The following is a 23,699-nucleotide window of genomic DNA, read 5'->3' on the forward strand; positions in this document are numbered from 1 at the left end:
CCAGACTGGATTTTGCCTAGGTATGCCTAGCACTGGATAGACAACACAGGAATTCATGGTACTTAGGGGACACTGATCCCCTTCAGATGCTGTATGGGAAATGGGAAATCTATTCATAGAGTCTTTAAGCACACTGGAGTAACAGAGTCACTTTTATTATTACAGGAAGCTCTTATCATGGCCAGCATGGACCACCCACACCTGGTGAGACTCCTGGGTGTCTGCCTGAGCCCCACTATTCAGCTCGTCACTCAGCTGATGCCTCATGGCTGCCTGTTGGATTATGTCCATGAACATAAGGATAATATTGGTTCCCAGCTTCTGCTAAACTGGTGTGTCCAAATAGCTAAGGTATGTAGTTCTTGTTGTTCCTTTTTTATCACTTTCATAACTAACTGAAAAACATGACATACCAACAAAAGATACAAAAAACATTGTTTGGGTGTTTGTGGTTTTCTTCCAGGCATTTTTTTGTTTTGTCTTCAAGAAGGTTGGATTATTTTAGCCGCTTACAGTATTATAGATGGCTTGTTAATATGTAAACCAAAGTGTTTTTCTTTGACTGTAGTTCCAGCTCGGTGTTAATGGGGGGTCTTTTGGGGGAAAAAAAAAGTGAGGGAAGAAGCCCCCTGTGTGACATCTGGGGCTGAGCAGAGAATGATTTTTCAGCCTTTTCTACTGTTCCCTGTTCATAGATACTGATTTAACCTGATTGTAGTTTTCAGCCTTTCTGAATCTGCATTGCCAGTTAAATTCTGATATGCCATCAGTTGTCTGCCCCCACACTGCCAGGAAGATAAATATTCACTTCATGTCACTCCTTTGGGAACCACTGCGGTTCTGCTGTGTTTAAGACCTATCACAACAGCTGAGGCTGGAGGGTAATATTGCTCCTCTCTGCAGAATGGGAAATCTCAAGGGCTGGATCCTGCTTTGCTTGCTCTGCCTTCCTGTGGGGTTTTGGGAGCAAGAGTGAAGCCATTATCGTTCATATACAGACTGCACTTCAGCTGAGATGGAGCACAGTATAAGTCATAAAGGCAGCCCTCACGTAATCCTTGCACAATGTTATGCCTATGTTTTCAGGTATGTTTAGTTACTCAGCGTTGTACTAAGAACAAGATAATTGGTTGCAAAGAGTAACAAGATCTGATTGTGTAGAGGCCATAGTTTTTATCCATTTTAAAGGCTCTTCTGTGCAACCAGAGTTGTATACAGTGATGTTACTACAAATAAGGATCTGGACCTCTCTTTAAATAGCTTCTAAATAACTAAATAAAGTTTTGGATAGATTATTTTGGTGAAAATGCTTGTTACATAAAAATACATGCCACAGACTTCTCTCTTATATTAAATCTGAAGCCTTAAGTGAATTTCCTACATCTATTAGAAAATCTTAATTCAAGTTGTAATGTTAAACTTTTAGCACTGGGAGAGAAACCTGGAGAGTCAACATTTGTTTTGCTGGACCAAATAGCAGCCATCAAGTAAACATTCATTTATTTTTAAAAACTGAAATACAAAATATTTTCTTACAAAAGCAAGTAAATTGAGAAATTTAGCTAGGCCTGAATTTTTGCTCAAGGAGAGGAGGAATTTGAGGTTCCTCATTAATAGGGACTGTTTCCTTTCCCAGATCACATCTGTTGTCAAACCTGCCTGAAGGTGACAGTAGGTGAAATGACCAGAATAAAGGATAGAGGAGTTGATCCATAGAAGAGGTGGAGGGAATCCCAAACCCACATTCAGATGTTGCAGCATTTTCTAGATGTGTTAATAACTCTGATTCTGCGGTGCTGTGGTGGTAAAGCAGCCAGAGTTTCATGAAATATTGGAACACACTGATGGGGGTTGCCTGTATCTGGAGATTTGCAAAGGTTTATTTAGGGCTGTTATCAGACTGAGGAAGGTGGGGGGAGAAAATACATATTCCTGTTTTGAGTTCTTCCTCTCAACACAACCTCCTTCCCATCTGTTCTTCACTCTCTTGATTGATAGTGGCTGTTATTATTTATTACAAAACATTTACACAGTGGCATACGTGAAAAGATAATCCACCTTTGTTTTCAGTTTGTGCATGCATATGGCCACTAACTCATTGAACTAAGAGCTGTACTTGCTTTGCTATGGACTTCATGTGGGCAGCTGATTTAGTGAAGCAAATAGCCTGTTCCATAGTAGAGGCTTACAAAGCTGACAGATCTGTGGGAGGGGCTGTGGAAGGCAGGTCATGGTTTTCCCATGGTGTTTCTTACCAAAGTGAAACAGGTTCTAAACTAATTTCCATTGTAAATGGTTTCAGCATAACATGGGGATTGGATTTAGGTACACTCATTTGAAAATCATTGCCTGGCAGTTTTCTTGATCACCGTGTGATGTGGGAGGAGAAGATGAGGTATTACAGATATTTGAGTTCTGAGATGGTGGGTAAGCAAGCAGTGCAAAGAAGTGAGATCATACGCGTAATATTAACTGATAAAGCGTCAGGAAGAGAAAGAGAGTTTCTTTATATCAAAAGGTGGCCTATTATTGAGGGGAATTTTTGTGAAGTTTAGTTAGTTTATTGAATTTGAATTAAATTAATCTTCTTCTCTATCACAATAATCCTGATGTTAATTTTGCCTTGGCCTCACGTTACAGCATGAAGTTCATCCACTTGTCTACCCATAAAGGGGACAGCAGCAGGTGACTGTTTTCTTGAAAAAAATACATTACCTTGGTACATATGGCTGACCTGTTAACTCTGGGCCGTTGCAATGTGTCTGGATTATTTTCTCCTCAGTTTCTCCATGTGTCTCTTCCCCTTCTCTTATTTTTACTGCAGTGGGTGGTACTGGGCATGGAGACAATCAGTGTGCATCTGACAGGGAGTGCCGCATTTTGCCGCTTTTGCATGCGTATCAGTGGTATTTAGTAGGGGATGGATTGTTGTAGTTAAGATCACCACAGGTACTGACTACCTGCATACCATGCCAGTAAGGCACAATCCTATTGAGGAAGTAGAATCTAAAGAATAAAAATGTACCTTTAACTCTTTATTTTCCTCTTGGTTTTGGAGACCTTAAATGACAGTTGTGTGTTGAAAATCTTCCTTGTCAGGTTGCATGTATGCATAAAGATACATATCTTAATTATTATATAGAAAGCTACCAATGAAGTGAGAAAACACGTAGGGACATATGAGGCTCTGCACACCTCATAATATATGATTAATGCAAATGTTGCACAGAACTTTCTGCATCGCATTGTGCTTTCTGATGGGATACAGAAATGCCTATTCCCTTGCTATGTCTCAGACTGTAATGTTAATTGGGGTGAGGGGATGTACGCAAGAAAATGTTTCAGAACTGCTAGGAAGAATAATCTTTGAGATCACCAGACAAGGAGTCCCCTGATCCCCAAAAGTGGTATAAACGTCCTAGTCCCCTGCTAGCAGCAGGGGAGTAGTAATACTTCTTTTCCACTCATCTGTCACATTTAACAGTAACTAGGAATCAGTCTGCAGCCTGCAAATAGGAAAGGTTCAATTTGCGTACAAATAGACTGGTCTCCAGAGGAATGAACTCAGAAGGTGCCTCTTGCATCAACCACAAGTTTCCATTCACTGCGAGAAGGGTCTGTGTACCCACATAGTTGTGTCCACTGTGCTCACCTTTCAAGCTCTGCCATACAGCTTGAGAGCATCTCTCCACATCTTGCTTTTCTAGACTTTCAGAAATGACTGGTTGTGTTGTTCTGAAAGCTACCAAAAATGTGATTAACAATGTAATAAGAGGCAGAAATGATCAGTGACCTCCCAATCTTATTATCTGCTCCCTGAAGCAGCTTCTGGTATCTTTTGTTAGATACATCTTTCTGCCCTCAGCTTTCCTCTTTTTATGGTGAGAATTTTCCCCAACAAGAAGAGGATTGAAGGAATTGGAAATGCCTCGATTCTGAAGTTCAGGCTGATTTTTACGAATCGTTTAAAATCAAGTTGCTGCTGCAATACCGTTCCTCCCTACTGCGCTTTTCTCCATCTGCCAATGTGCAGGCATTTATTTATCGAAGTCGTTGCTTCAGAGTTCACTTGTTCTGCCAGGCTGTTCATTTCCATATGTCTCTGCTTCTGTACAACTAGATGCAAAAACTAGTTGGGCACTATGCCTGGTTGCCAACCTGCATATGGCTCTGGAGATCATTTCTGAAGGTTGACAATAGGGCAGTTATTAAGTATTATCTACTGCCAATTGAAAAAAGCTTGGATGCTTTTTCTTTTTGCTTATACAGATTGTGTTGAATTTATTCTGACTGTTACATCATTGTAGGGTAATTGTGTTCTCCTTCCAGAAGCTTTAGCTTCTTATTTTATGGATGAAAGTTATAAAAATAGAGTAGCCCCCAAGCATTCTGCATAAAACATGGTTGTTAGACAGCAGCTGTGTATAAGGGGGTTTTTCCCTTCTGCTTTGCAGATACACAAGGCATCTCCCTGTGTCTCACTTCTGTGTGTACTGTCTCTCCGAGGGACTGAATGTTTAACCTTTTAGCTCTGAGTTCAGCTCAGCGATTTTATGTGGAGTTTGATGTCCAGTAAAGAAGTAAACTATGCTCACATATCAAGATACTTCTAGAGTAGGAGCAAGAGTGACAAGCTTGGTGGCCTTAGGGTATGGAAGGATTGAATAATGCTTCGTGGACATCCATAGTGTTGGCTACTTGAGAAACAGGTTGAGAATCAAATTCTAGGCATGAGCCTACAAGTGAATTCTCAGTAGGTGAATTATGTCCTTGTCAGCCAGTGCATGACATACATGTATATCAGTAAGATTTAACCAAAATTAAAAAAAAACCAAAATGCTGTGTGCATTGATATTTCAGTGTGTTTGATATAATTTCTCTCATCAAGGGCTGCCGAAACACTCCCTGGCAACTTGGAGGTGTGGGGGTGAGGACATTCTTATGGAAATGCATTCAAGAGGGGAAGAAACATCTTGTGGTTTCTAGTCAGAGAGAGTTGGTTACACTCTGCTGCTAGGTGAGGTTAACTATAAAGCACCTTTATTTGAGGCCGTATCCTCTCACTGCTACTCTAGTGGAAAAATTAGCCTGAGTTCTGTTGGAATTATTATCGTGGGCCTTTGTGCTATGCTTGTCTCTCCCAAGGGCATATAGAAATGCATTTTTGCTTCTGTAACATTGCATACAACAGTTGTTAAATTCAACATAGAAGTTCAACCCAGGCAGCCCCATCTACCGTTTTACTGGTTTTTTTTCTGGTAAAATTAAGGTTTCGTTCTGCTGCTGTTAATTTACATTACATCTGCACCAATTTTGCTGAGCAGTGTTCAAATGCAGAGGAACTTTCCTGCCCCAAAGAAGACAAGGCAGAGGAAGAGTGAGAAAGGAAGCAGTCTTCCTAAAACAAAGCAACTTGCCTGTGATCACCTAGCCTGTGGAGAAGAGCTCAGCTCTCCTGAGTCTTAGCCAGTGCTCCACTCTGTTCTGCCCTATATCCCCCAGGGCTGCCAGACATGTTTTTTGCGTTCTGAACTATAATAATTCATTCACAACCCCTCAGAATACTAATGAGGTAAAGTAGAAGCAGCTTGATACAGTGGAATGTCATGGAAGAAAATCAAGTACTTCAGGGGATTACTTTTTATACCTTTTCAATGTAAAATAATTCTCAAATTACCTTAAGTAAAGCCCTGCACAGGATCAGTTATCCAGGTATGCAGGAAAACAACGTTTGAAAACACTCCAGGAAACAAAAAGAGAGAGGAACTCAGGGATCGAATTTTAATGAAGCAGATGCATGTCTTGAAGTCTTTTGAGTATTATTCCAGCACACTTGTAGTTATTTCTCTCTCTAAGGATCCCCTGCCAGCAGTGCAGATCTGCAGCTGGGAGGGTCCAGGAGCCATCAAGCCAAAGGCACTTGCAAAGCCTCCTTACTGATTCTTTCTGCCACCCTGTTCTCTCTTCTTTTTAGCTGGTCCACGTTACAGGGCTCAGTACCCTTTGGCAGCTCTCCTGGCAAAAGGGAGAGCTTGGCCACTGCCTGTTCCTGAAGCCTCTCTCCATGACAGGCTTTTAGAAGGGCATATTTTATTACTGCCAAGGTAGTGCTTCTCAACTGGATGTAAATTCACAAGCTATGTGAAATTCAAAGGTTCTATGCTGATTTATGGAACTGAGAAGCTGACCCAGAAGCTGGTACAGTGCTCACATCACATCCTAAATTAAATGAGTTTAAGCGTGCGCTCCTCATGTCTGGAGTGAGAGACGCTCTGAGCCGGGAGGGCTGGAGGCAAGTGAGGTCCCCTTGACTGCACTGTGAGGTGAGGAGCCTTTCTCCTCCATCAACACTTGATGGATTAGGAATGACTTGTTAGAGACAGCTTTTGTTATTCTGCTGCAGATGGGATGAGAAGAGAAGCTGTATAAAGTGGGAGGAATTGGGGGTGACTGGACAGGCTGGAAAGAGGTGGAGGATAGTGGCTGTGGTTCAAGGTCTTTCTTTTTCATTAAAGTAGCCTACCCTACAGCTCAGTAACTATTCCATCATGGAGTGAACAAAGGAGCTTAATGACAGTCATCTATCAGCTGTCCACATTTTAAGCTTCAAGATGTCTCTATTCCCAGAGCTCCTTGCCATGACAAGGCTAATTGTATAATTATAATGCTATACCAACCCCTCCTGACGTGCTCACACTGGCAAGGACCAGGGCTAAGGGCTGTGATAATTATCACTGCAAGCAAGTACATTAGCATAAATGTAGTTTACTAATGGGGCTGCTTTATTAGGAAGTGCGGTGTATAGAAGAGTAGGATCTAAACCAAGAGCTATGAAATTAAAGCCGTATTGAAACAAGTCTTTAATCTTGTGTGGAGCAGCAAAATCAAAATAGGTGCAGAAAGTATTATTTTACTCTCCTGAATCCCTCTGTGCAGTTTTCTTTTCTTATTCCTAGTCATCATGACTGTTTTACTCACTCTACTGGAAAGCTTGGATAATCCACAGATGACAGATTGAAGGACCCTATTTCTGGTGGTGTTCTGGTGTTGGAGAGCTCTTGCTGAGCAAGGGTATGCCATCAAGTCTCAGAGGGGAATTACCCCACCTAGCCCATAACCAGGGATTTTTTCCATACCCTGCTGGGCAGCAATCTGAGTTACAAAGATTCATACAAACTTGAGAAGCCCTTGCAACAAAAATGAGGTGGATCTTGCAGAATTCTGCATCCTATCTTTTAAGTGTGGTGGAAGGGGACAGATTTCTTTCTTGCTGTGGTTAACTGGACTGTCTTGGGCTTTTGTGAGACACCGAAGAAGTTTCTTTTGATCCTCTCAGATATGAAGATTTTATTTTTTTCCATCCAAGACAGGACAGGAAGTAAATATTAGGACTTCTGTCATCATGTCTAATCTGCCATGCTCAGATTAACGTGGGCACATTGAGTGCAGCCATTGTTTGTATACTGAGATATAGGATCAGGGCCTGGTGACTCTTCCCTTGACTGCTAGTTGCTGTGGCTGGAAAATAATTCTCCAAATAAATCAGGGAATTGAATCCTATTAAAAATAATTACAGCATCTCTGTGCTTTGTGTGTTTCCTTGGTGGGCACAGTATTCTACATTTTCCTGCATAGTTGTGTACCTATTTGTGGAAACTTTCTTGCAGTTTCCCCCTGCTTTCTTCATCAGCCTTGAGTATTGAATTGGAGTAGTAACTACTTTATCTTTTCTACCAAACCCAGTTGTCCACAGAAGTCTTCTGTGAAAAGCATTAAAATGAAGGAATGCATGATAAAATTAATCAGCTTAAATGTTGAACAAGTTTTTTCCTTTCTTTCATACTCACACTCTCTTTCTCTGTAATTTTGTCCTTTGCTTTCTTTAGTTCTGTCTTTCCTGGACTTTTACAGTGTTCTGTGTCAGCCTCTGTTTCCTGTTGCTTTCTTCAGTGTTGTAATTTTTTTATTCATTCTCATGCTCTGGCTGCTTGGCTCCATCTGGCTGGTACTCATTCAGTGCTCTGAAAGAGCACAGGAGCATCACGCCTCCCACCAACCAGTTTTTATGCTGCTGTGTCTTATTACAGAGTTTGCAGAGGACCGTAATTTCCTCATTTCTCTCATAATAATGCATTTGGTTTTTAGGGATTCTATGGTTTTTAGGAATTCTATGATTCTATTTAGGAAGCATTTCTTTCCAGAACGGGTTGTTGGGCATTGGAATGGGCTGCCCAGGGAGGTGGTGAAGTCCCCATCCCTGGAGGTGTTCAAGAGATGGGTCGATTTAGAGCTTAAGGATATGCTGTAGGTGGGAACTGTGCTAGGCGAATGGTTGGACTAGATGATCTCCAGGGTCCTTTCCAACCTAGATGATTCTAGGATTCTATTTAGGTGTTTAATACTGGCTAACCAGTGACTGCATGGATCCCATGTGCTGTTTTAGTTTGTGGGGGAGGGATATTTGAAGCTGCAAGATTGCATCAGAACCACAGGAACAAAAACATAAGATTGGGTTTATGTAGAAATTATAGTGATATCTTTCTTCCAGCTTTGCACTCTGATCTCTGATTCTCTAAGGCTCTTCTGCATGCTATAATAACCTCAGTATGATAGTATTTGTTTACGGTCTTTAGTGTGTGTGTGTATTTGGTCATTAGCTCTAGAGCTGAGTGGAATGACTCAACCTTTGAAGGTGACTATCTCTCTCCACTGACTATGCTGTCTAGAAGACAAGTGTAGGCTAACCTTGTAGCTTTCTGACAGCTTAATTTGTAGAGGGATAAAAATGTGAAGGGTGTGGGTGATGACAAGGACACACAGAGAATCTGGGACAAAGCAGGTACTGGAAGACTAAGCTAAAGTTGAAACTACCAACACAAGTGTGGTTGTATTTCTTTTCTGCACAGTACGGTACACGTTGTTAGTGAGCGGTACCCTTCTATACTCCGTATGGTCCTGTGAGCAGGGATGTTAACTTGCTTTCAGCTTGTCAGTGAATGGGAGAGGTTTATAGTGGGTAGTAATCACTCTTTTCCAGTCTTAATCTGACAACTCCTGGATTATCTAGGCTTCCTCTTCCCTTCTCCCCAAAAATCCAGTGTTCCCAAAAACAGTTCCATCATTCGTGGTTGTTAGAAAAAAAGAGGAAGATTTTTCAGCCATTTACAAATCACATTGGCCTTTCCAAAGGCACAGAAATGAGCGATTTATTGCACAGAGATAGACAATTTATTGTGTTGTTAAATGAAAGGTGCACTTAGCACTGACATTTTTAGGGTCTCTGATACAGGCCACAGGCTACAAAATCCCTGAAGGCTGGCTCTGCCTGAACATACCAGCATTCTCTTCAAGTACACTGACCTGCACTGGGAGGAAAAAAAAAAAACATTAGATTTTTTTCTAGCAGTCCCCAGCAGACTGGCTTGGGAAAGCATTATTGAAAACCACTCCTAAATCAAATTCAAGATATTATAGGAGCACCTACTAGGGTCTGTCAGCATTTCCATTATAAGCCCATATTTTTCAGGTTTATAACTCAACCATAAAATTCTGCTCTGGACTGTGACTTAGCATAAAATGTTTCAGCCCAAAGCATTTTTTTTATTATTATTCAAGAAATATATGTATTTGGCTATTTTTAAGTTGCTGGAGTTCAGAAACAGAAGCTGGATTTCTCTATATATATACCCATAAATTAAAATGTTTTTTCCCCTAGTGAGTGCCTTTCTTTCAACATTGTATTTTATAACATAACTTATCCTGCTTGGATAACCACAAAAATTGGATGGCCAAGGCATTGATGTTTAAAGTTAAGACCCCTCACATTTTTGCAGAGTACCACAGTACGCATGTGCCCCACAAAAACCTGATCCCCAAACCATGCAAGAATCTTCAGGAAACTCTGTAAGGCCATTTGCCAAAGGTTCTGGGGCTCTAAAGGATGTGTCCATATTTGGGTAGAGCATAGATTTCACAATGAGCTAGATCTCCCAGTTCTCCTGTGCAATCCAATGCTTAGGCATAAATCCAGTAACCTTTTGTACAAGAAAAAATAACTGGCCTGTCGAAAGGGAAGGGAGGTGCTTGGCAGAAGCTGTTCCAGATGAGGACTGTGGTTCCTAAGAACGAGATCAAGTCTAGCAGATGTCTATTAGCAGAAGAGCTACTGACCATGTCCCAAATCTAGATGTATCCTAAAAAAACCCCCAAACTTTCCACTCTCCATGTGTAACTGCTCTGTCTGAGTGGGAGCCAGGAGTAGCAGTGGACTGAAGCCTGTTGTCTCCTTGTCCTAGCATGACTTGCTATATCAGAGGCCCATGAAAAAAGTACAAAAGCAGCAGTCACTTGATATCCTTTTATGAAATCTTGCTGAGGTATGTCTCAAGCCATAAATGAGGCCTGAAGATAGCATCTTACATCCTGGTACTTTGTTGATACATTCCTTCCATCCTAAAGTAAAATTTTACAGAAACACTGGAACAGGGTATGTGACACAGAAAATCCACTGAAACTGAGCTCCCCTGAGACACAACAATGAATATACCCACAGCAGTGAACAGCAGTCAGTTAAACAGCTCCTCGATAAAGTGGGGATAGAAGGGTAGTATAGCTGAAAGAATACGCTTCCTGGGGATGCTGTGTAATTCTCTGTGCGTGCTCCTCTGTGCTGCAGAAGTCCAAGGTGAGTCTGCTTAATGAAATGTGAGAGGGGAGAGGGCAGTTCCAAGTGGCTGCTGGCACTGTTTCAGGTGCCATGCCAGCCCTCAAACCCACAGGGTCATCTGGCAGTCAGGTGTCATTAGTCAACACTCTCCCGCTTTCCCACATCCCATCTGTTTCTGTCTAGCCTGTTTGTGCAAATTAGCTCTCAGTATGCAACAATTCTCACTGTGTTTTGGTTTTCTTTCTTTATCCTGTGACCTTCGTGCTTCCATAAACTTTACCCTTGTCTGTGGGCCAAAGTTAAATCCTCACTGCTGCTATTTTTATTTACTAACTCTCCATGTTAGGAACAAACAGAGGGGATCATATTCCACACAGTGCATGACTTGATGTGTTGCAGGACTTCAGTTTTAATATCTTCTGATTACAGGGGAAATAGGACTGGGTTATTTATCCCATGAAGAATAATGAGCATTAAAAGAATGTATTGCCCTGAACTGAAACAGTTCTGAATTTTCCAAATTAAGACATTTTTCCAAGACCTTTGAAATGCCTTTGGATTTTATTTATTTTTAAAACAAATTATTTTGAAAAAAAAAATACAGCTGACTTTTATAAACACTTTTGTTCTGTTTTTTTCAAAGTGGTATTTTGTCAGGTTTTGTTTCACACACATAACCAAAGTCAGTCTTAGAGACGGCAACTTTATTTAAAAAAAAAAAAAACAACCTGTTTTGACCATCATTTTCTAGAAACCTGTGTATATAACTAAAATGCTACACTGTAATACAGTTAGGTTTTGTGTTTAGGTTCAACTTGCATTACTTTGATCATGAATTCCTTTATGTAGGGACTTGCCTACAGCAGTGTCTCTCATGTCAGCATTCAGTAAGCCAATCCAAATTGCATGGTATAGTAGATGAAGAAAAAGAAATTAAATGTAGGCTATCAGAAGGGGACTTGAAAAGGCAGAAAGTACATGAATTTCCATATGTTTGGGAATGGAGATAGCTTAAGAGCTAGGTGTCACTGAAGGAGGAGTTTGACATTATGAGTAGACTGGAACAGTGCAGTGCAACACTCTGATAGGTGACAGTGATTTTAAGTTAAGGCTCTTGGAGGTGGCACAGATAAAAGTATGCTGCTATGTTTTACTGACTCCTGGGAAGTACTGTGTCAACTCAGGCTGCCGGCATGCATGGTGTAGCACGTAGTACTACAACTTTGGTGCTCCTTGAGAGCAGGTGATGCTGCAATCCCTGTGTATCACCTTTAAGTGCACCAGTGGTTCTGTTGGTGAGAAAGCTTGATGTGGAGTCCTGTTTTGTATTTGCTGGCATGTTGCTGCCTATACACATGTGAATGATACATCATACAAGAGCTTTGCAGGTCTGTGATGTGAAGCCACTGGGATTTGGCTGCAATCATTTCTGAATGCTGCACTTAAGGCAGTTTCATTTGGAGACATCTCATCCTGTGCCTTACATTATCATACATATGCACTCCCCTTTTATACTTGGGCACTCTCAAAATGGTACTGTCTTCCTACTCTGCAGCCCTCATACATGTCTGGTAAGCAGAGAAATATCATTTTCCTAGTAGATAAGGAACTGCAGAGTCAAAAGACCAGGTGATATGTCAGGACTCTGAGATTGGAGCAGATGTCTTTATTTTCCAAAATTTAGGGTTCATTTCCTAACCTTTGAACAATCTTTTCTTTCCACAAGACATAAATGCTTTTTATATACACAGGAGGAATAGGGGATTTGTGTTTCTGAATTGGAAGGAACATAGATGACTATTTCTGCACTTGGGGTTTTTTTTTTCCTTTTTTTGCCCATTTTCAGGTTTAAATACAAACTTTGGAGTCCCACATGAAGATAAGTCTAAAATACACCAGTCATATCACTTTCAATAGAGACAGGATGTGTTGTTATCACTATATGAAGCTCTGAGTTTACCTCCTCTGGATAACAGTGAAAAGTGTCCGCTTGTACCCAAAAAGTGAAATCAAATTGCAGCATGTGTAGTGGTTTGTGGGTATGCAAAGCCCATCATACAATAAGAGATTAAATGTTTGCATGTATTTAGTTTAGTTAAATGTTTGCATGTATTTAGTTTAGTTAAATAAAAACACTCAGTATGCTGAGTGTTAGCTATAAATTTAGCGTGCTTAGATACCCAAGAGGAAAACAAGTATGTAAGGAAAAGGACAACACTGGCATGAGAATGAATGAATGAGTCTTAACTGACTATGAATACATTTAGAGTCGAGATTAGAAGAAGGTTATTACCCACCATAAGTGGTAAGGTTCTGAAACCTTCTAGTAGAAATAATGGAGGCAAAATAATGAATGACTTTTAAGATGGAGCTTGATAAGTTTATGAAGCAGAGTTGAACTAAATGGTACGGTTGCTTTCAGGGGGCAGAATTTGATTATATGATTGCTTGTAGTTCCCTGTTTTGAAGCTGAGTAACAGGGCAAAAATAAACAATGAGAGGAAGCATTCCCACGCTTTGCTGGGAGACAGCCCAGGTTGGAAATTTGGAGCTTCTGCAGATAGAGATCAAGTTGTGTTTTGCACTTTGTATTGTTTTTTGGTTTCTTAGTTGCTCACCTTACTCATTCTTAATTCAAATTAAATCAGATTCTGATTCCATTAGCTGAACTGAATAATGCATTACTCTGAGTTTTCATTGAAATCAGCAAGCCTATTCATGCAATGATGATGTTATTCTTGTGAGTAAACATAGCAGAATCAATCTCATGTGTGTTCAGCCTGCTTCACCCAAAGAAAAGTTTTCACTTCAGCTCTCTCTTTTACTCTTGTCTTTGCCTAGGGCTTGCTATCAGTAATTCATGGTATGTGTACAGTAGGTGGAAAACACACAAAATGGAATTATTTAATGAAGGCTTTATTACATTTAAAAATAAGTGTTCTAGTTTGTGTTGGAGACTAATGACCCACAACATTTCTTTTGCAAAACTGGCAGTTCAGGGAAAAGATGAAATAACAGTGTCTTTGATTTTGGCTACATTTAAAAATACTTCATTACAGTTCAGATCTCACCCACCTGGACCGTATTTCATTGAAGAGGGAATTTATTCCATGTTCTTCAGTTCTTTTCCAATCTGTCTTGCCTTCCAACTCTCTTTGTTTCTTGTGAGATGTTCAGACCTACAGGTCTTTTTGGACTACCAGTATTCACAGAATAATGTCTCATGTTTTGTCTGCCACAGTTCTTGCGTCCCTCCCATTAGATATGAATTTTTTTCTGCTCTGCTTCTTACAAGTATGGTTTGTTACCTCCGCCTCTGTAATCCTTCCAATTTTGCTCTTACTTGACCTTCTTTCCCATATACTGTTCTGTCTTTTTAAGACTAAAATCTTAATAATGGTGTTATGCTTTGTGCAGCATCTTGTATCTTGAATTGTAAGGCTAATAATAATTCTTTTTATGTCTCATTTTAAAACCATGAATGTCAGAAAGGAAATTTAATCATAGAAAACGTAGAAAAACTTCATTTTGACAGTTCTGTATTGATATTATGTTGTGGGGTTTTTCTGCTTTGCTTCCCAAACCAAAGTAAGCATAAGTTGTGGCATTTTTTTTTTCATAGAAAATCACAAAAGCATTTGTAGACATAACAGAGCAAAACTATCCACTTCTTTAAATCGAACCCTGTGCTTCTGAAGCAGATCTTAAGAATTGAGAAAGTATTTCAGATCCTTTAGTACCTTACACTGTCTTGGTCTTGTTACTTGATGTTGCTGTCGAGGGGCTCAATTCAGACATTTGTATGTATCATGTCTGGGCCACTGATGTGCGTTCAGTTGAGTTGTATCCCAGGCAGTTGAGCAGGGCATGAGCTGTTCCTGTACATCAAGGATACTCTCTTTTCTGGCCAGCAAGCCCATGAGGTGAGCAGAGCCAAATGGCTCTCGTTGCCCAGTCTTCCCCTTCCTGCTCCCCAGCAGTGTTCCTGGCGGCGGCAGCAATGTTACTCACAGCCCTGCATGCTCTTACAGCTGGAGGTTTCAGTTCTTGGCAATCTTTACACAGGATTATGTTTCTGTGCAAAGTGGGAGATCCAAAATAGGCTTCCTAAACCTGAGGGGTTTTTTTGGTTTGTTTTGGGTTGGGTTTAAGTGGTCAGTGCTTCTCTGTTGCATTCATCTTCCATGATGTTCTGAACAGGCTCTTAGCCGGGGCAAATTGGCTTTGAAGTCGATGGACCTACACTGAGTGGTGCTACCTGAAGGGCTAGGATTCAGGGCTTTTTCCATGCATGTTAATCAACTGAGCTACATTTTCTTTAAATCTGTTTCCTATAAATAGAGAAGAAAAAAAGCAGACGGACATTAACGATCAGGAAGTAACGTTTGGTACCTGTGCATTAGGCAGAGCCTTATTTAGGAGCACATTCCAACTTGAATCAGTGATTTGTGACAGATTAAGAAGCGTTTTCTTACGAACTTCTGTTCTGTTATAAACCAAGCATTGTGAGATGTTCAGCCTCCTTTAAACTCTGCTACTTTACCAAGTTGATCATTGAAGAGCAACAGTGCATTTATTCAAAAAGTATTGTCTTGATATTTTAATTTCATTCATCAGAGCTTCCTTTCATTATTCTGTTTGTTAAATCACAGATTTCATTTCCATGTGTTAGTTAATTCATATTAATTTCTTTTTAGGCTTTACCTAACTTTAAATCACTTCTTACTGTAGTCTTTCTTGATGTGTTTTAACTAATGTTGAGGTGATGTTTTTCAAGAAACTCTTATTTTGTCGACATGGAAAGCTGTTGTAATACAGTCCTTCAGAAGCAAGCTGATTAAAATGTTCAGTTACCTATTAATAGCCTGCCTTAGCATCATCAGACTCTTCTTTTTACACTAGGGAAGTGTTACTTGGATTTTAATCTCTGGGTATATTCTAGCCCCACCAGCACTCACAACTCCTTGTTGTTGCCATCTAAAGAGGCAGGCTTTTACCTGAAAGTGGTTATCTTTCATACTCAGCTCTGGTTCCTTTCCATCTCACATCCTCTCTTTCCTCTCCTTCTTTGTCAAAATTTATGGGTAGAATACATTTTTGGCATATCATGGCCTTTTCCAGCATGCTGTAGTCCCTTAGCCGCCAACTGTCATGCTTATTAGGTGGAGACCTGGGATTTGCTTGCTTAGAATAAGGCTTGAAACTGCTCCTCTGCGATGGAAAAGACTGACTTCAATTTAGAACTGTTCTTGCTCAGGGACCATGACAGAGTTAAGTGATGGTCATGTTTTATAGAACACACTTATTTGGGGATTAAATTGCAGAAAATTATAATAAATAAGCAATTTGTAAAGCAAGCAGACTTTTGACCCTTTGTCTAATGCAGTCCTACAGGATACCCATTTTCTGTGTTCTCTGTTCCTTACAAATGAGTTAGGCTTCCTTTATGGAATAGAATCATGTCTGAGATTTGGGATACTTTTTAAGGAGCTTGTGACTTTGTCCAGTTCAGGTGGTGATTTGTGTTTTTGAAAAATCTCAAGGGTGATTTGCATATTGGTTTACCTTCTTCGGAGGTGGTTTCAATTTGACTTCTGGTCTTTACCTTGGCTGCTGCACGAATGGATTTAAAGAACTGATGAACAACATATGAGGAAGCTCCTTTTGCCTGACAGAGCTGGCCAGTTATCAGAATTTCAACATCTGAATAGTGAATAGGGTTATACTTTCAAAAAGAGGCTGAAAAAATGCCCTTGGCGTATTTAATCTTAAAATAAACTCAAGCAAGTTCATTTTAAATACATTCATCTCATATTTTTACTTTATTTCCTGGGAGGTATACTATGGTGTGTCAGGTGTATCATATGATAACATACCTGATTCTGACATAATACAATATATAATAATATAATAATCATAAAACAAAGTAGAAAAACTTTTGAAGATTATTTTGGTTAGCACCAATCTCATCGCAGCACAAACAAGGAGATGCTGTTAACAAAGAAATAAGCTGTTGGAAGTTTTCTTTATGTAGTAGCTGCTTTTAATGCTTGTTAATATTGTAAAAATCTACAAAAAAGAAATTGATGCTTCCACTGTGTATTTTAGCATGATATGGTGTCACATTATGATTACAGGAATTACAGATGTGTCATAACAATATAAAGTAATATACAATTATTTGAGGAAAGGGAGAGGAAATTTTTAAAAAAATGTTAAAAGCTGTTTAACTGTATGAAGGATTAATATCAGGATTTTACCACTGATGTAACATGTGCCAGGAAAGTTGCAATAATTACATCAAAAGCTGCTTGGAGAAACAAACCAACCTGCCTGCAGATGCTGTGCAGGCAGATGCCTTGCAGAGTTAGCTCATCTCCAGGTTCTAGAAGACCAGAAATCCGACAGTTCTGTGCACAGTTGCAGTGTGCCCCAAGCTGTAACACACTCAGGATGCATCAAACCAACCGTGTGGATGATCTGAGCATGCACAGATTATGCATAAGTCATGTCAGACACATTGGATTTACCATATATGTGCTGCAGAGCACACTCGCCTGTGTTTTTTGTTTGGAAACCCTGATGGACACATGGGAGTCCAAGTATATTGGAATACTTGTAGGTAGATTCCAGGGGCTATTCTGATGTAGCTTATCTTCATATCCTCAGATAACTTTCTTTAGCTGTACATAATAACCTGTGGGTTTTTTTCTGGTGCATTCATTTACCTTTTCCTTTTCAAGTGGATGTACATGCACATTCCTGTCTTGGCAGTAAAGTATTAGGCCTGTTGGTATTTTGCCCAGCAAAGAAAGAAAGCAATTATACATTATATTCTTGAATTTATTTGCTTGTCAAGGTCCAGTGTTCTGTTGCTTGATATAAGGAGTATATCTAAACTGGAAATCCACAAAATGATAAGTAGAAAAGCAGGTGTGTTGTAGCAACTTTTGCATAAGTGCCAAGTGCGTGCCTCCTGCTTATGCAGTGTAGGAATTATGCTAAAGAAGCATGAGTAGTGGCTTTCAACTGACGAGTCAACCACATGAAGTCATCTGACACTTACAATAAAGGTAACCTCAGACCATTTTTTATTTCATGGTCAGTTTGTGTGCAGAACCTGTCAGGAGGTGCTTTCTAGTTTTGCATCATTTTCATGAATGATAATCTTTCACTCCATCCAGGCTGCATGAAGTGAGAAGAGATACAATTTTTAATCTTGAATGTTTGCCCCAGAATAAACTAAGGTGAAGAAAAGAACACATACATTTTAAAGCAATAGATGACAAAATGCCATTGATTCTTAAGCTAAAACCTACTTTAGCCAGTTGTTAGCATTCTTTCTTGAGTGTTGCCTGTACTCAGTGTTAGTTCAGAAGGCAATGAGTCAAATAGCAGTCCCTGGTTTTATGGTAAAAGACAAGATACGAAGTTAGAAAGGGCTGGATTCTATTTTTGGCTATTTCATAGAATTTTTTTTTTTTTTTTAATGTGGTTTTTGCTACGTCAGTTAAACTTTCTTCAGCAAACGGGCTTGCAGCCTGTAATGAAATAAAGCACGTAGAGGTCCTCTAATGAAAGACACAATACAAGCGCCAAGTGTTATTGCTGGACTGCTTCAAATTGAGAGAATTTCATAGGATCTTATGCCAGACCTGTCACAGGTTTGTTTACTTACATTAACATGAAGATAAATGCAATAGATTCCAATTTTCAGACGAAGCATATACCTTTGTGATTATCTGAAAGTATGTGAATTGGCATATCTTAATAAATTTCCACTGTCAGCTGACATACAGTGACCAACTACATGTTACAGCTTGCTTTACTTGCACAACAATGTGATTATGTCAGGTCCCTTTTAGGTAAACTTTTTAGATAAAGGTGGCTTACGTTAACCAGTTTTACAGTACATTGTCAGTGGGTTGTAGCACGCACACGCAATGTTTTATCAAATCAGAGCTGACAGGTGGTAAGTCTGAGATGTGATAATATCTGTCTAAATAAATGTGGAATATGCATAAAAGCCAAGATGAAATCTTTGTGTTGAATATGCCACATAGCTAGTTTTTTCAAGTTACATGGACATACTTTTATTTCCATCTCAATCATTTTTAAAATCTTATTATCTGTCTATTCACACCAGGAACTTTGCTTGGTAGAGTCAAAAGTGTCTGAGCCAGTTACAATACTCGCAAACACAGTAAGAATGATTAGGAACACAGATATGTATCTGTGGAGTTGCACCATCTCATCTAAGTCTTCTGCTTTCCAGACAACAACGCATCATTTATGGCCTGTTGTTGGTTTATGAAGCCAAAGAAACACACTTACCAGAAATGGATAGCAGAGACTCATAAGCAGTCAGCTTTACAGTTGATAATCTAATCTTTCGCTGCCCTGAAGAGAGACAGCTAATGGGCATTTTGAGCCCAACAGCAAATTGGTGATTGTTAGGAACAGCAGATACTTTAGCTTCAGCAGATCTGCAACACACTACTTTTTCTAAAGTTTCTAATAGTCAGTACAGGTTCAATAACGGAAAACACATCTCTGTGTAGGTGTCTTCTGTGCAGTTTCTAAAACAGAATCCCTGATTTATTGCCAAGTACTTTGTGTGATTCTTTAGGAAGAAAGAAAAAAGCCAAGCAAAAACCCAAAGGAAAGACAGCCCTTTTTTATCAAGTATCAGCAATCTCCAGAAGAGTCACACTTTTTGCTATGCCATGTAATGAGTCTGGTAATCTTACTTCAAGGCTGCTGATGTACTTGGGTACCATATGGAGCTGGATGGCACTTCTCTTCATTCTAGTTAGCCATCAGAGGAAAACTTAATCTGAATGTTTATGTATCCAAAGCTTTTCCCATTCCAGGAAGCAGATTTTCCTGGCCAACTACAATCTTTTGAATGTGTCTGGGCTGAAGTACGGTGATCTAATAGCAGGAGTGGAACATAAGAGCCCAAGTAAAAGTTATTTAATTGAATCTGTATCTATATACTGACATCTGTCTACAGAGCACATTCCTTTTTTCATCCATCACCTTGCTGATGCTCATTTACCTTGGCATTTGGAAAGGCTGCTTCTCAGATAACATCACAATTAAAGAATGAGTTCTGAAATTGAACTAGCCTTAGTGGAAACTGGTAAAAGACATGTAAAACCATTTCATTTATTAGTACAGCATGCCATTTAAAAGGAAAGTTATAGATGGCTTTCCAAAGCTTGCCATTTCTAATTAGGTTCAGTGTGAGTCAGACTTCAGTCTCTTGGCTTGTATTGTCATAGAAACTTGAACTGAAATTACAGCCCCATAATACCCCCACAGGGACTAATTTATCTTTTCTGCACTTACTGGCAATATTAATATTGCCTAAGAGTATTGTTATTAGCCATTGGCATGTGTAGGTGGTGCTAGTGAGTTAGTGACACTTCTCTGACACAAGTGTTAGAATTTCAACAAAATTTTAGTGCCTAAATAACCTAGACTTTTGTACAAATTTCAGTCTAGAGTAATAGAAAATGTGGCATTCTGAACTTAAATGCTACTCTGTTATCTTGGTGCAACCAGTTCTTTGAGTCCTGCTTTATTTTGAGTAGACTTTGGTAGAAATAACATGACTGTAAGTGGGAGTGTTGTTTTTCATAGAAATAGTTCTTAAGTTCATAGAAACAGCCCACTATGTATTCAGCCACTTGATGGGGATCTGCTTGGTAGCGATTGACCAGAACATACAAAATTCTCAGTGGTGTAGCCTTGTCTGTCTTCATAGAGAAATGCAGGATTGTCTTCATACGAACGCAGTCACGAGCCAAGACCAGCTTTTCCTGTGATTAAAGATAACCAAAGGCTGTCTTATGGTTTGAGCTCAATGTACGTTGAAGTAATAATTCCAATTGGTCAACTCACAGATCCACTGAAAGTCCTTCTCATAGCTAGACAGATATGTGTGATCTCTTGTATCTTTAGGGATGGTTTTACTTATAGATCTTTTACTCACTGCATGTGAAGAAATGAATTGTTTAGAAAACAAAATTTTTGAAAATTACATGTTTGTTTTAAAAATACTTGGAGAAGTAAAATCAGCACTAGTGATAGTCTTACTTTGAGAAGGAGATTGGACTAGGTGACCTCCAGAGGTCCCTTCTAACTAACATTTATGTGTCTGTTCACAGCTCTTTGCAGAGAACATGTGGGCTGGTGTAAGTTTCTCAGTTGTGTAATTGCCTTATTCTAAGCCCAAATCGTTTCCAGTCACAAATGAAATAAGATTCTGACAGGCTTTTTCTGAGTGTTAGATCCTTGTAGATACTGACTTGTAACAGGCATTACCCCTTCTGTTATAAAGAGTTCTATCAGTCATTTCAGGTGAAGTAAAGACAGGTAAGAAAGTGCTGTTTCAGACTGAGTAATTCTGATTGCTTAGTAAAGGGCAAGCAAATACTTCTGTGAGGAGCACCATTAGAAATACACATTATTATAGCTACAAAATAAAGAGTATTCCTGTACTTTCATTTCTTACGTTGGCTCTGCATACTGAACTACTAATCTTTCTTCACCTCTATCTGAGAGCAACCCCATGCAGAGCACAAGTCTTGAGATGAAAATTAAGAAAAGAGCAAGTGAGGAACAGTGAAAAATCTAAGGGCTGAATATGCAAATTTTCATAGGAAATCTGATTTCCTTGGTAGAAGTACAAATTCCAAGGACCAGCTGATAATACCTCTTCTCATACATGTGGAGCTAAGTGCTGTCCATCATAAGAAGTCATAATCTGGCTCTCAGTGATTTTGCCTTAATGCCAAATAGGGGTGCAATTACTAGAATTCTTTAGCAATTTTGCCATCATTCAACTTCTGCAAAACACAGCGTCAGCTCCTAAGAAAGACGCCCTCATGTTTCTCTTCTGCTTCAGCTGCCCCCTCCATTCGATGTACAACCTCTCAAGCGCTAACAGAACGTACAAAAAATAACCCCCTTCTCTCTACTTTCTGGGTTGTGATTACAGATCCCTCCTACACAGTGTACAATAGGCAGTACAGCATTGGAAACAGAAGATAAAGAGTACTTGAGTGATGCAAAGAGCCAGTTAACTACAGGTCATAAGCCCATCCAGATGTACTTAAACAGACAATGGTCATAAACAGATTTTTCGGAAATCTCCTAGCTAATAACTAATGGGATCTTTAAGGTAGGAAATTCAGTCAATTGCAGTGTCCTAAGCATCAGCAAGTTCTCTGCTGTCTCAGTCATTCTTTGCCTATGCTTGATGAAAAATACATATGCACATTCATTTCAGCTTTGGAAAGAAGAACACCCAATTCTTCCCCATGTGTTTGCCTACCCTTCTCTCAGAGTTAATTCAAAACCACAATCTGCAAGTACTCAGTAAGTCAGAGGAGCATTTACCAACCTCCAGAGCTTTGTATGCTGCTGACCAGAGACTCCAGCTGAAAGGCGACACTTTGGAAGCAACTAAAGCAGTGGTATGTTTGGACACTGAGACAGTTTTGAATTGTAGTCCTGATTAGGAGGGAGCCTTCTGGGTGGAACTGAGCACAGTGTTCAGAGAGTATAACCTATTAGATTAATTAGGGCCTTTTTTCCCTCACTTTGTGAATTATGAAAAATAAGCAGATTCTGTCAACCTGTCATGCTTTCATTGATACTGTAGTGCTCCACCTCCAGATGCAGAGAAAGCCTGCAGCTCCTCTTTTGCTCCAGGCAGCTCTCTTGGTTGCACGGGTTTGGAAAGGCTGTGCCCGTGTGATGGGGTGCGTTTGGGGTGGCTCTGCTCTCTGCAAAGCCCCTGAAACAGGAATTGCTTGGCTGCTGGGAAAAGTGCTGGAATTTTCATCCAGTACTGGGCTAGGCATAAATATAAACGTCAGCTGGTAGATGTGTTTCATCGTATGGCTATGAAGGCCATTACACTACTCATCCTTCCAAAGTAGGGGTTGCTTTTGGTCTTCCTAGAGTCTTTGGACATCTAAGGTTTTATAGTAAGGTAGCATACATTAGATCATTCTCTTCAATCTTCATTGTGCTTTGTCAGGCAGTCGAGCAATGGCTGGTGCAGACAAGTCCACAAAATAACATTTCCCAGTTAATCTTATTCACCTCACCCTTGTAAACATATCTGAGCAGAGGGAAGAATCTGTCCTGTCATTTGCATTTATTGTGTGAGTTTTAATTGACTTTCTGATAGTATTCAGGTCACCAAAATATCCTGTTATGTTTCTTGTTCTATTTTCCTTCGTATAAAAATAAATGTCAGGATGATCATTTGAATTTTTTTTTTTTTTTTCCTGAAAGGGTAGGTACTTTCTTTTCTGTTGTCTCCTGTGTGCCTTCTTTCTGTTTAATGTAACCTTTCATAGATTAAAAAGGCAATGATGTTAATAGAATTGCATAATTGTCAACAGATAATGTTCTCCTAGTGAAATATAGCTATTGAGGCTTAGCTAAAGCATTTGTAGCAAACAGGCATGCAGAAACAAAACAAAGATGTTTATTTTCGAAGTGACACATCTTTGCCATCACTGGCATCTATATCCTCAGATGAGTCATTCAGCCTCTGAAGGACTGGGAGCCCAGTGTTCCCAGTGCAACACTTATTACTGGTAGGTGCAGTGACTTCCATCAAGTGCAGGAGGACTTAGCCCTGGTCATTACCAGAGAGAAGCAGAAATTTCAGAATTCAGATCCAGATCCAGTCTTTCCCAGAGATCCAATATTGTCTGGGTGTTTGATTCTACTGCCTGCATTTTATCTTAATTCTATGCCAGTTTTCTCTTGTATCAGTGCAATTATACAGAGGGAAAAAAGATAAAATGAGAGCAACTGGACTCAAACCTCATCACCACAATCCAAGACACACACTAAAAGGTTAGATTTCAAAGGTAGTGGGAATGGTGACCAGTCACTGCCAACCTAATTTCTGAATGTTAAGTACAGAGTGCTAGTGGATGATGAAAGTAAATTGTACAGTAAATATAAAAATATTTTGTTAATGGGTATTGGCAGCAACAGT

The 23,699-nt window shown here is 39.7% G+C and overlaps 1 protein-coding gene across 4 annotated transcripts in view; it reads left to right on the forward strand.

The window, feature by feature from the left end:
- Positions 1 to 23,699, forward strand: part of ERBB4 (erb-b2 receptor tyrosine kinase 4) — a 648,261-nt gene that overhangs the window by 541,075 nt on the left and 83,487 nt on the right. For all 4 annotated transcript variants that reach the window (XM_074910349.1, XM_074910351.1, XM_074910348.1 and 1 more), the window contains exon 20: positions 166 to 351. In XM_074910349.1, coding sequence (XP_074766450.1) covers positions 166 to 351 — 186 coding nt within the window. The remainder of the gene's footprint in view (positions 1 to 165; positions 352 to 23,699) is intronic.

This window comes from Athene noctua, chromosome 7 (genome assembly GCF_965140245.1).
Source record: "Athene noctua chromosome 7, bAthNoc1.hap1.1, whole genome shotgun sequence".
Classification (NCBI taxonomy): Eukaryota; Metazoa; Chordata; class Aves; order Strigiformes; family Strigidae; genus Athene; species Athene noctua.